The sequence below is a fragment of the Lepidothrix coronata genome, unplaced genomic scaffold (assembly GCF_001604755.1).
Source record: "Lepidothrix coronata isolate B3197 unplaced genomic scaffold, Lepidothrix_coronata-1.0 Scaffold17, whole genome shotgun sequence".
Lineage (NCBI taxonomy): Eukaryota > Metazoa > Chordata > Aves > Passeriformes > Pipridae > Lepidothrix > Lepidothrix coronata.
The window spans coordinates 1,454,546-1,468,104 of record NW_016690197.1 but is presented as its reverse complement, the minus strand read 5'-3'; the positions used below and the strand labels follow the sequence as shown (position 1 = coordinate 1,468,104).

General features: G+C 42.3%; 2 protein-coding genes across 7 annotated transcripts in view; one reads left to right on the top strand and one right to left on the bottom strand.

Moving 5' to 3' along the window:
- The window catches only part of FAM35A (family with sequence similarity 35 member A), a 46,191-nt gene extending 39,791 nt beyond the window's left edge, over positions 1 to 6,400 (bottom strand). For 2 of the 6 annotated variants that reach the window (XM_017807153.1, XM_017807154.1), the window contains exon 1: positions 4,490 to 5,166. The gene's annotated coding sequence lies outside the window, so the exon portion shown is untranslated. Of the gene's footprint in view, positions 1 to 4,489; positions 5,168 to 5,263; positions 5,662 to 6,205; positions 6,271 to 6,300 lie in introns of those variants that run through there. The other 4 variants (XM_017807150.1, XM_017807149.1, XM_017807152.1 and 1 more) reach the window with 4 other exon arrangements.
- Positions 6,401 to 6,670: 270 nt separating this feature from the next.
- Positions 6,671 to 13,559, top strand: part of GLUD1 (glutamate dehydrogenase 1) — a 29,355-nt gene continuing 22,466 nt past the window's right edge. Inside the window, exon 1 of the mRNA XM_017807121.1 lies at positions 6,671 to 7,100. Coding sequence (XP_017662610.1) covers positions 6,671 to 7,100 — 430 coding nt within the window. The remainder of the gene's footprint in view (positions 7,101 to 13,559) is intronic.

Here is a 13,559-nt window from a genome sequence, read left to right as displayed (position 1 = left end):
TGAAAGAGGCTAAAGTTGATTTTGCTAATAGAAACGCAAGCAAAAGCACTACAGGGGACTAGTATCCTCCAGTTCCTAAGAACTTTAATGTTTGTTATTTAAACAATACACACTACATTTATGTCAACAACTTCTGATTGTCAATTGAGTATTAAAGTAAGAAAAAACTGGTTTGCAGTCTCTGATGCTGTGATTGCAGGCTGGTAAGATCTCAGGTATAATTTTCAGCCAGACCGCCAAGGACACCAAGAGTTGCAAAAATCCCTCTATTTCAATTGTAAATGTTATTTCTTTGTCCGCTCCTGGCAAACCACTTGACACTCTCTGTTGTTTGCTGCGTTGAGTCTAATAGACAGCAATTCTCTAAAAGACATAATTTCCAGGAAATAAACCGATAAAGTACTTTCTTCCCCTCCTAACCTTATCCAAGGGAACACAGCTGGCATGCTCGCAGTGCACCTGGGGAAGTTTTTGTCCCTGTATATCTGTCAGCTTTCCCATTATTAGCTTTTTCATCAGCTAATTTCAAACCCATTTAAAAGCTAGATGGAAATCTCAAATATATAGGGGTTTGGTATCATGCCCTCTTTTGTCTTTTAGATTAGAAATGAGGAAACACCAAGCAAAAGCTAAAGATGATTCCACAATGACAAAAGCAGCTACCTGAACACATTCTCACTGATACAAGAACCAAGAAAGGAAAAGACTTCACACTGACCTACAAAAGCCTCTACCACTTCATGAAGGGCCATGTTGATGGAAAGGTCACTGAAATCAGATTAATTGGTTACTGACTCCAGTAAGCTTCGGGTCAGACCCACAGCCTCCACAGAAAGTTACTTTTTGTCCTACCTATCTGAAAACCACAGGTGGCTACAGGAAGTATGTATTATTAAAAAGCATATTTAATATTTATTATCTGGTTATAGTTATTAGCCATATATTCACAGTACCAGAACTGGAATATGGCACTGCGAATTTTTGCATATCTATAGACTGTCTGAGCAGGAGATGAGGACATTATCTCTGTATACATGAAGAGCTTTTTATATCTGCTCTGTCACAGAGCTGAAGTCACCAGTTGGCAACATCAGTCATCATGCACAGCAACTATATAAACAGATGGAGACAGAAGGTCTTTAAAAGTAATAAACATAAGCATCACCACTTTTCATGGTAATCAAAAATATTTACTCATGAGGGAGGTAGCAGAATTTATGCAATATTTTGATGCATGCAGCAGAATTATTAACATGTTAAAAGCTCAGAAAACTGCTCTCTGACACTTGCTCTGTACCATTGGTAGACTAGTCCACTTACTGAGGGTTTTTCAAGTACCTTTCACTAAGAAAATTAGGAATCCCTGTCAAATTCACATTCTGGCTAATAGTCTAATAAATCTACTGCCACAATTCTGAAATAAGAATAATATCTTGTTGCAGAAGTACTGGAAAAGTAAAAAAATCTTATGATTGATTAAATAATAAATCTAAATATTATTTTGCTCAGCTACAGATTATTTTTGTAGCAATACCTCTAGTAAAAAAACCACTCACTTCAGCCTAGTCCCTACTAGGCTAAACCTAAGAGCTTTCTACTTTACTTGCACAATTATGAGTTTCACTCCCTACTTTTACAGTGCTACAGACAAGCAAAAAAGTTACTATTTACATATGATGTTAGCAGCTTATATTTGATCAATTTAATGAAAATAATACATAAAAATGTTAAATAATAAGACCACAGGTACCTAAGCATCTCATAAATAACACAAAATATTGAAAGGTTTAAAGTCTTTATCTCAACAGGAAGTAATCTCCAATTTCCCAGTATTACAGAAAGCACATCTCAGATTTGCAGCATGTGCAAATCTAACTTCTGCAGCCTGCCTGGAAAACCACCAAATTTGGGGTTTTTTTCTCAAGGCAAAGGGAGCAAATGAAGAAAACCTGCAAGACTGCTCTCCAGCTTTGATGAGGCTGAACGCAGCTGAAGCTTTTTATAGAGGAAAGAAAAGTCTCTAAACCCATAGATCTAAGTATTGATAAGTTATGCTACCAGTAAAAAGGCTTTTAATAAGCTTTAGTATCTAACTGGTTGTAAACAGGTGATGGAAATGAAGATTTCTAGTCAAGTGTTCATTTGGTACAAGTGCTTATATAGACAGTCACAAATTAAAGGAATTTGCTGGGATTCAACTAATTCATGTGCTGCCTCTAACAGCATCTTACAGAGCCAGCCCTCTAGCAACACAGAAACCAGACAACTGAACTGTTCCACACACCTCATTTCACTCCTGTGCTGGCTTGGCATAAAAAGGGAAGAATATTACCAAGAAATGTGGCACTTAAGAGTATAACAGCTTATTCACAAATTTGGAATTAAAATTAAGCTCAGATTACATTAATAATTCATTAGACTCTTTAGGCTGTAGTGTATTTGCTTTATAAAACAACACATCTTTAAAAGAACAAATGCTGTACCAACATTACCCACCACTACCCTGAGGACTGAATGCTGGTACATTTTCCCGCAGATGAAGAAACTGTCATCTCTGTTTTCACGTGCCATGCCAAAACCAATTATACACAAAGCTTTACTCTAAAGCATTGTGAAGGCAGAAAATAAAGCCCAGGAAACTCGAGAATATCTCAAGCTAAAGATCTGGAAAATAATCAGATTGCTATTTGGTAGTATTTTAGTACACTTTCCCACAATATGCAGTCAGGTCCAATGCAAGAGGATTTCTGTGAAGTCCTACATACTTGCTGCTTACCTGCATGCCCTCTATTTAACAGAAACACTCACAGGATCTCAGCCAAGAGATGTGTGAACAGCACTACAGTTAATATTCCTGTCAGATCATATCCTCCCATTCTCACAGGAACTATTATGCAACTGTCCAGAGATCTGTTGACTCAGAGAACGAAGAGTTTCTGCAGCAGAGTTTGGGATAAGACAACAACCCCAGCTCTCACCTATTTAGTTACACTGCCAAGGTCTACATGAAGCTATACAGCGTAACACTTGTGTCCAAAAAAAAAATAGGCATTTTTTTGCAATTTCAGGTGAAATGAGAAAGGGAAACCTAGTTGCTCACATCAGCAATTCAAAGGTGAACAAGACCCTGCTTCAACTCATATAATATTCTAAATCATCCCACTGTGCTAGAACCTCAGATTTACAACTTGCCCCGTTATTTCTGGAATCAATAGGGAAAAATAAGTATGTAAGTGTTACCCGTATTTGGAATTTATCTCAATCAATTCTTTAAAGAAAGGGTAAGTAAGAACCGTCAAGTGCTTTAGGCGATTGATATGGCTGACAGCTTAAAACGAAGCTTGCTGAAACAATTTTAATTCCTTTTGCAGATTATTTGGAAAACAATTCCTCTTCCCAGAAGACAGTTTACCACAGAGAGGAACTTGTTCTCTGCCCACTGTACAGTTCAACTTTCTCCTGAGCATGTTGTCTAATGGATTCAAACTCTGGAGTCTCTGCACAGGAGGCAACCCCATCGTTCCCCTGGATTTGAAGGGCTTAGTCAGACAGAGTTATTCAGAGCCCTGTGAGAATCCCCCATTTGCCGCTTCTCTGCTTGTTCTCATTTTTTTTGGTCAGCTGGTAAGAAGACTGGGGTGCAAGCTGGGAGTAGCTATCCTAGCTTCTGAGAGTATTCAGCATCAGTCCATCCTGGGACTGTTTTTGCCAAACTTTCATAGGTAACACCAAGGTGAACCTAAATTACCTTTAAATTTTAATAATAGCACATCTTCCATTTATGATACCATTATTAATGATGTTAGACACAGGAAAAAGATTATGCTAGTCATCTACATAATCTCAAATAGCTAATACTTCAAATAATATAATGAATTAAAGCAGAAAGTATTGGGCTCCAGTTTTTCAATAAAATTTTAAAATCTGGCACATAGAAAATGACTCCACTTGTTATGAAATTGATAATTTACATCTTGAAACTGTAAATTGCTTTAGGAAGGCACAATGCAGTGTTTATTATTGCTCTTACCTATAATAAACATAATCTGTTAACATTTCTATATAAGATATTTTAGAGGAAGCTTAGGAAATTAAATCAATTTGTTTGTGTCCCTTAACTATACTTCACAGATTTTAAATAGAAACAGATACCTATCAAGTACACACAGTTGAATATGACCTTGCTGCAAAGTCCATGAATCATACAGACAGCTCCTACCACACAGGTATTGAGTTTTCTCTACGTATCTCTCTCTTCAGATGTAGGCCTAAGACAAACATCCAGCATGAAATTATTGAAGTCAGTGGTTTTTTACTGATGCTACTCAAATGTGAATCTTCTGATGGCATCTCACATGCTATACAAGAGCAAAGATGATATAGTTCCTCTTTTATTATTTCAATTACCACTTTCATACTTGCTTGAACTCATTTTAAAGCATGCTATTTTTAATTTTCTCTGACCAATATTCACCTGCTCACCACTTACCACATAACAATACTGGAATGGGGTATATGACTTATGACTTCTGTTGCTCTTCTTGGATAGCCTCAGGCAGTGTCATTCCTCTTGTCTCCAGAAGGGACTTGAATCAAACAGAAATATGGTATGGAGTTTGGTAAACTGCCTGTAAACTGTACACGTTATTTCAGTCATAAAAATGTGCAAACAAAAATCCCTAGTTATCTTCTATCTTAACATTTAAAGGCTAAGAAAATTAACATCCTGATTTAATTATTCTCAGCATTCAGCACAGAGCTTGTTGAATATTTAGTCAAAAACCCAGTCCTGTTCAGAAGGGAGGGTGGCTTTGGTGTATTTGCATTGCTCCAAATACAGTTGTGTGATTGAACCTCTGTAGAGATCCACTTGGTTCTCTTCACTCTCATGTTCCATACTTAGTCTCAAATACATCTCCAAACGTGTACTGCAAACACAGCCTGATATTGCAAGCAGCTGATAATTAAGTGAAGCTCGTAAATCAGAGAGACCACAGCTGAAAGCAGGATAAGAGCTAAGCACATTAACCTTAAGATATACCTCTACATGCTTGACCAAACTGGCTAATCATATTTTTCATTTAACCTTTGTGTATGTGAAATGGTATTCTAGCCAATGGAACAAGGTAAAAATAATTAGCTTAAAATGACTAATTGCCACAAGACCTTTGACCACCTTCTTTCCTAAGAAAAATTCAAGAACTTGTACAGAAATTGAGATTTAACTAATGAGAATGTGCAGATGACTGAAATCAAACAGTACCTCAAAGCTGATACAACCACTGAGAACACTGCAGCCCCGTGACCTTAAAATTAACACCAAAATAGAACTTTTCCATGAACCACCTAGAGTATTGACAGACAAGCAAATCAGTAGTTTGCTTCTGAAGCCCCGTGGGAACATCCAAAGAACAAACCAGGCTAAGAACAAACTCCTTTCTTGTTTTATTTTCCATATCACTTACTATCAAGGATCTCTGTTCTTTAGGCTACAGTTATAAACCATCCTCATTACAGATAAGAAGCAGTCTTATTAGTGGACCTTAGGACAAATTCTTTTGAATCTTGGGACAGAGAACCACATTATATCAAGATAAAAACTGAATATCAATTGCCCAAAGAGTTTATGTATGGTCAAAAATTCTATGACTAAGCTTCCTGCTGACAAATACACATTAAACTACTTGCCCACAAGCCTTGTAGCACAGCCCTTGGATGTCCGCGGTGGTTAGAGAGATTCTCATAGAGATAAACCAGCTTCCTGGTTATTCCTGCCCTAAGGGCATGGGCCTCCCACAAACCTAAAATAGAAACACCCCACTGTATTTTCCAAACAGCGGCCCAAACCTACAGAAAATGACCCATACTTATAAAACGAACATGGTTCAATAATACAACACACTGTCACCCACGCTCTGAAAGCAGACCTTGCACAGTTTAAAGCAATAGTCTTAGAGATGTAAATACCCGAGCTACATAAAAACCACGGATTTTAATAGACCAACACCCAGCAAAAGGCCAACGGTTGACTACACAAAGCAGGCAAAACTCAGAGGTCTCTTCCAGCCCCAGTGCCTCGGTGGTTCTCTGAAAGCTGCCATGCCAACAGCTCCACCTGCAGCCTCTGTCCCCTCTTGCCAGGGGGCACCTAAACACACGTGGGTAAGCCGGGTTATCCCGGCAGCTTCCCCTGCGAGCGCTGTACCCTGCTCGGTGTGAACACACCCCCGCTCGCAGCTGCACTCGCGCCAAGAGAGGCCCCGTTTTCCACCCGGCTGAAGGGCAGCGTGCGGCAGCTACCTGCGCTGGGTTCCGCACGGGCCGCAGCGCTCCGGGCCCTGGGGCAGCGGCGCGGCTCCCCCGGCGCGGGGAGGCAGGCCCGTGCCGGAGGAAGGGGAAGGGAAGGAGGGGAGGGAAGGGGGGAAGGGGCCGGGCCGCGCTCCCGCCCCGCGCAGGCCCCGCTCGGCCCCGGCCCGGCCCCGCCGCGCCCCCTCCCGGCCCGCGAATCCCGCCGGGGGCGGCGCGGCCCGCGGGGCGCACGCGCGCTCGGGAGGCGCGGAGCGTTCCCCGCGCCGCCCCCCCCGGCCCGTTTAAAGGCGGCGGCGGTGGCGCCCGGCACCTCCTGTGACAGCGGCAGCGCCGCTCCGATCCTCATCTGGCGGCCGCCGCCATGTACCGCTACTTGGGCGAGCTGCTGGCGTCCCGCCTCGCCGCCGGCTCGGTGCTGGCGGGCGCGGAGCCCGGCGGGCCGGCGGCGGCGGGGGGCGGGGGGGCGGCGGCGGCGTGGGGCGGGGGCCGGTGCCCGCGGCGGCACTACTGCGAGGCGGCGAAGAAGGAGGACGACCCCAACTTCTTCAAGATGGTGGAGGGGTTCTTCGATCGCGGCGCCAGCATCGTGGAGGACAAGCTGGTGGAGGGGCTGCGCACCCGCGAGAGCATGGAGGAGCGGCGCCACCGCGTCCGCGGCATCCTCCGCATCATCAAGCCCTGCAACCATGTGCTCAGCGTCACCTTCCCCATCAAGCGCGACAACGGCGAGTGGGAGGTGATCGAGGGCTACCGGGCGCAGCACAGCCAGCACCGCACGCCCTGCAAGGGAGGTGAGCCCCGCCGCCTTCCCCGGGCCCGCCGAGGGCCGGGCCGCCGGGCCCGCGGCCGCCCCGCCCCGCCGTGCCCCGCCAGCCCTGCCTGCCCCGCCGGCCTGTCCCGCTGCCCTCCCGGACAGGGCAGGCGGCGGCTCCCTGTGCCAGCTGCGGGATCCATACCCAGGGGAAGGCAGGGGCAGAGCGGTCCCCGCGCTGCCCCGGCCCCGCGGGTGACCCGGGCCGGTGTCACGGCCGGGCCTTGGCCGCAGCCACCGCCGGGCTGGCCCGGGGCGAGGAGAGCGGTGCGAGGGCAGCGCCCGCCGGATTTTAACTCGGTGTGACTCAGACCTCGGTAGTGTGTGTTGGGAAACGTGAGAACAGCGCGCTGGGAGTGCCCGCTCTTGAGTCGGGAGCTGGAGGAGCCGCTGTCCCTTAGCGCTCTACCTGCTGTGTTGGCGAAATCCGAATGCTCACACAGCAAACATCCGTAGGGAAAAATAACAAGTTTTGATAACAAGTTAACTGTGTATCCAGATACCGGCTGGATACACAGGAAGACAAAAGTGATTTTTCTAGGAGTGCCTAACTCGGCATAGGTGACACCAACACATGCCAAGGGACCGGGAGGGTGAATCCCGCTGGGCTCTCGTGGGATCGACTGTGATCTCAGAGAAATCAAACTCCCTTTTAGTCTGGGATAGATGGCATTTCCTTGAAAAACAAGTACAGATGTCCTCCAGCATAATTTAAGATCTCTGATCTATGTAGATGGACAGTTAGGTATTGGAAACCATTTCAGGACTATGGCTCAAACCAGAGCTTCTATAGTCTGTAAACACATTTATTTTTCTTCAATGGAGACCAGCTTTGTGGTAGATAATGATGGTTACAGAAAGCAAGTGATTTCTTATCAATGAAGACCTCTAACTTCAGGACTAGAGTAGGAAAGGTGTTCTTAGGTAACTGTGTTTGTGACAGTTCAGCTGGTGACAGTTCATATGTGACATGGGGATTTGTCTCTTTGCAGCACAAATAGTCTGTCCTATTAATGTCATTCCTAACATTCCAAAATCAAATATGTAGTGAGTGTCCTGTGACATCTTTAATTCTTACCCAAAAGAGGCTAACTCAACTTGGGGTTGTTTACTTGATAAAAGAATGACCAGCATCAAACTGAGTCTCAGCTTGGGCGTGGCTGAAGCTTACTCTGTGGAGCTGCTGTTTCTCTGCCATTATTATAATTTCTTTTAAAATACTGATGGGTTATTACGCTGCTGTTTTGTCACTGCTGAAGTTAAGTTACTCTTTGCTGCTGCTTAGGAAAAGTCCTTTGCTGTACAGCCGGTGTTACTCTTAAGATCCCTGCTTGTATAACAAAATACAGTTCAGTGGCAAAGTAATGAGATAATACATGATGGCTTCTAATATTTCACATTGGTATTGCTCAGGACTGAAGGAATTAGTGTTTTCACAACAAAACAATTATACAATGTTTTATAACACTGTACATTAACAAAACCCACCAGGTGGCTGATTGGACATCCTCTGTTCTGATACCTACACTTCTAAATCCTCAACAGAATTCTTGATTTTTGGTGGCATTTGTTCTGCCTGTCTGCACTGACACTGAAACAAACTGTGGAGCACTTCTGGAAAGTTACAACTGTAAATTTCAAGGCAATTGAAAATGACACCTAAAGGAAATAGGAAGTCTCAATAAATTGTCCCTTTCTTCTTGTGCTGCTCCCTACCCCCTGTGGATTTAGGGAAGGAATTGCAAATGATATTTCCTTTCTATTCTTCAGCATGGTGATCTTTAATAGATTTCACCTTCTGATGCTCTCTAGGAATTTGCCCGCTATCAGATGACAGATCTTGGATGTGCACTAGATTTAAATGGGATGCATGTTAAGAGTAGATCAACTGCTTGAAACCTGCTATGAAAAAAAAAGTGTGAGGAAGTAGAACATTTCTACTTAAACTGCAAAGGAGTGGTAAACATATTTCAGCATTTAGAGTACATTTGATCCACCCAAAATGCACCAACAACTTGAGCTTTTGTCTAAAAGGGATTTTTAAACTAGAATCCTAGTAGATTCCGCAGGAATAAAAGCACAGACGCAATGAAATACAACCCGAAATTCATACAATAGTATGAAATGGGAAAACATGCTGAAGTGAGTGTCCCACACACTGTGGACTCCAGAGTCCAGTGTAAGTAATTCTCACTGTGAAGAAACAGCAAGGGACATAAGGGCACCCTTTAAAAGAAGGGGTGAGTTGGCAAGCAGGAGGCTTGGAGAATAGGAGGAGGAACATAGCTTCCAGATCTTTTCAGATGCAGAATTGTGACCTTTAACTTTGCGCTTCCTGAGAAGTAAAATTTGGTAAAGTGAGGTTCCCCATTCTGCTTTTTTTTTTTTTGCCTTGTTTTTAGGATGTATATTTTGTAAGATAGTGTTTAGTTACTGCTAGGTGATCACTAGCAAATCGGGATGCTTTGTCATGTCTGTCACTTTTTCAAGGAGCGTTGTGCTTTAAAAGCTCATTTCTTGTATTTCTTGAGGTTTACATAAACTGAAGGATAAGAGATGCTGTTTAGAGAATACTAAAATACTGTTTTGTATGCAGATTAGACAAATTATCAAAGTACACTTTAAGATTCAAGTATGGAATGTAGGAAAACAAATACTTCTAGGCCTTTATGGGCTGTCTTCCATTAGTTGTTCCTAATTTCTTTTTGTACATCCATACCAAAATACTGCATTGGTGATTGTATGTTACTTCTGAATACCTTTTTGTTCATAAGGACGTTTACAGATTTAACCATGAACTAAAGAAGAGTTTATACTGTAAATCAAATTTTCAAACCTTGATTTAAATGCTCTAAACTTGAGGTCAGCTGAATTACTTAAGGAAAGAGAATCTAAATGAACATTTTGATTATCTGCACTTTAGCATCAGCTTCTATTTCTACTAATTGTTTGTAGCTAACATTATAGCATTTAGATTATCTTCCTTCTGTCGTGGATATCATCTTTAATTTCTTTGGCTGCTCATTCTCTTTTGCAGTGAAACCTCAATCCCTGCTTAGTGGTCCAGCCCAAATATGGAAAGGGCCAAACTTTTAAATGCAAGGTTGATCTTTATAAATCTCTCATGTGCGTGCAGATGATATCTGCTGGTAGACTTCATCAGTTCCTTGACTAGTAGCCTTTCTGCACCTCCTTCTCTGCTGGCTTCTCTGACACAGCCAGATGAGGGCAAATTCAGGATCAGTCTTATGGTTTTTGGATTGGCAAATTTCTACACTTTGGTGGGATACTTGACCGTCACATTTCTATTCAAGAACTACAGTGCTCTTAATACCCTAGTTCTAACAATCTAAAGCATTGTTCATGAAAATAGGAAGTTGTTTAATGGCTTATCCTACTTTCTTCTCTTCCCCCAGAGCAGGTGTAAGAACACAAGTCAGCTTGGCTGTGTTGGATATAGTTGTCACTACACGATAGTGCAGGTGATTCTGCTTTGGGTCAAGAGAAGTGCTTTTCCAGAAAAGAGGCACTAGGTACTGAAACATGCTTTCTTTTCAGGATATAACTTGTGGGGGTTTTTCACCTTCCTCAGTGAACCCAGAAATAACATTTCTTATTGAATAATGTAGAAGTCAATCCTTAATTCTACTTTGGGGTTGCAAACCTTTGCAACTTGAGAAAGTGGTAATTCTTTTTCCTTTTGTGTGCTTCCATTTTGTGGTTTAGGAATCTTTACAGAGCAGTCACAAATATCCCCATTTAAGTGGTAGGTCTCACAGTATATTCACATTTTAAAGACTCCATTTTCTGCAATGCAACTGTTCTCTGGAAGGGAAAAATCAGTCAGATGCCTCCTCATCCCACTGAGAACATGGGATAAGCAGTTTTCTTGTGTTGGACCTCAAGGTGCTTACAATCCAAATGTAGTATTTGTACAACTGGACTGATGCTGCCTGGTAGCTGAAGTAATGCTGTGGGTCAGATCACTCTTTCCTTTGCTTGTGCAGTGACTTGCATGCCAGTGGCCAGCACTAACAGGAAACCACAGCTGCTCTTGTTCACTGCACTGACAGCTGCCTAAAGAACTAAAACAAATAGGGTACAGGAAATGAGATGTCTGAATACAGATGACTTTGTTGGAAAGTAGTCTGGCAGTTCCTACTTAAAATAATGAATCTTTCTAAATAATTTCATCGGGTTCTATAGGTGTGAAACTGGTTAAGCAGCTTTTTTATGTGGCTGCTGATGACCATTTATCATTAATGGTCAGTTTAAGAAAACAGAATAAACTTACTGAATTCTTACCTGCTTAGTAGCATGAAAATGACTTCATGTTTGTTAGGCAGCACTTACTGCAGGGATAAAGCTATTAAGTGGTTTTAAAACTTTTTAAAGGCTTTTTGTGTTGACCAACTGTCCAAAAGGTCTGTTATAAATGAAACCAAATGAATCAGAGCTGGGAAACAGCCTAACTTTTGTTTGTGCTTGCAGTTGCCGTAACCAAGTCTCACTGCTTCCTCATTGCAGAAGGGCTTTACAACCATCTTTAGTTCTAGACTAGATTTAGTCTAACTTTCACGTACACAGGAATTTTGAAAAGCTTTTTCATACATTACTTTAAAGTTCACTCTTTTATATAAAGACAAATGAGTCTTACTTTATTTGGTCAGTTGACTTAAAGGTGAACGAATCTGATTTGCTGTGTGGTGCTGCCTTGGCTAGTTAGTGGAAGAGATATTCTTTACTGCAAAACTTTGCTATCTTCTAGCTTTTCTTCTGCCTCAGGATTTTTCCTTCTCACTTGACTTATAAGTTCCTGTTAATAAGTTTTACTGCATAAGGTGACTTTTGTTCATGCTACCCTTGCCGCAGATTTCCAGTTGCAGAGGTCTAAGGCTGTCACTACTCTCAGTGCCCAGATATCCTCTCTTGTACACATTATCTTGTTTAAAACAGTATACATACGTGATGATGGTAGCCTTACTTTCAGAAGAAAAACCTGTACGTGCAGGAGTTGGACCAGTACAACTCCGTGTGCTGTTTTGGATATCGTGACATCGTTTGTTCCGTTTGTGAGAGGGATAAGTAAGAAGTAGTAAGAAGCTCTAAGGTTTCTTTCCTTTAGCAAAGCTGTTTCTCCTGGGGTTGTATTGGTGGCTTTGCTTTTCAAAGTGATGAAGGGGTAAAAGTTAAGAGGTCATGTCTTTGGCCCAGGAGTCTTTCAGAGTAAGATGTGGAAACATACCCTATGGACCATACCACAGGTGGAACTATAACACAGACCATCAGTAACTTGAAATAAAAGATGAAAACTGATCTAACTTCAAAGGAGTGTGAGAGTTTAAAAAAAAAAAGCTAATTAGCCTGATTGTGATAACGCTTGCAGTGTTATAGCTAAAGCTTATAAAAGTGCTTTATTTTCATAGAATCATTAAGACTGGAAAAGACCTCTAATATTGAGTCCAGCCTTTGACCAATTTTCATAGATTTCTGTTCTCTTATTGTAGCTTAACTAACTTTACAATTAGTGCAACAGTGGATATACATTTAAATTGCAAATTGGAAAAAAAAAAGGAAATGAATGGGCATCCTGTGCTTTTGCTGTACTTTATTAAACTAGTTGCAATGCTCAGTGAACCATATCAGGTTTATGTTTTTACCTCAGATCCTCTTGTAGGAAGCTATGCCTTGCTCTTCTGGCTATGAATCTTTTTAGTCTCAGCTTTTTCATATAATCAGCTCATACCACTGGTGCGGTAGCCAGCTTTGTCCTTGATCTTAAATAGTTGTTTTCGCTTGCTACTGTTGGCTCCTTGTCTATTTATAGAGCGATCATACCTCTCTCAGCATTGGGCTTTCTGGATAAACACGTGTTGGGGGTGGTGAGGAATCTCCTGTGTGATAGTCTCCCTCCTGTTCTCTGGCTGATCCTAGCAGGTATTCTTTGTTGCATGCATTGCAACAGCTCCATCTTGTCAGGAATTAGGCTCTTGGGAAGAGCATAGGATTTGCCTGCTTCATGTCAGCACTGTGGTGGCTTACTGTTTTGTGGCTCCTGTGGCATTTGGACCAGCCAGGGCCGATCTGTGTGTTATTTCTGCCCTCTGCACACACACCATCCCTCCCCCATGTGCGTGGTGTCAGTATTGATGTGGAAGCTGTTCACTGCATCTCTCTGTTTCAGTCCCTGTTATTACAGTGTTGAGTGCAGTTCAGTGAGCCACCTAGTCCTTTAGGTAGGGCTGAGGTACTTCTATAGGTGAGAGACTTTACTTCATAGCCATATTCTAAATGCATAAATTCAGGTACTGTGTGTTTGCCTGGTGGTGTACTGAATTTGCCATATTCACATTTAAAACACAGCATTCTCAGAATGGAACAAAATAAACGTGTATATGTTTAAGTGTATTTCAAGTATAAGTGCAGCTTAGTAAAAGCA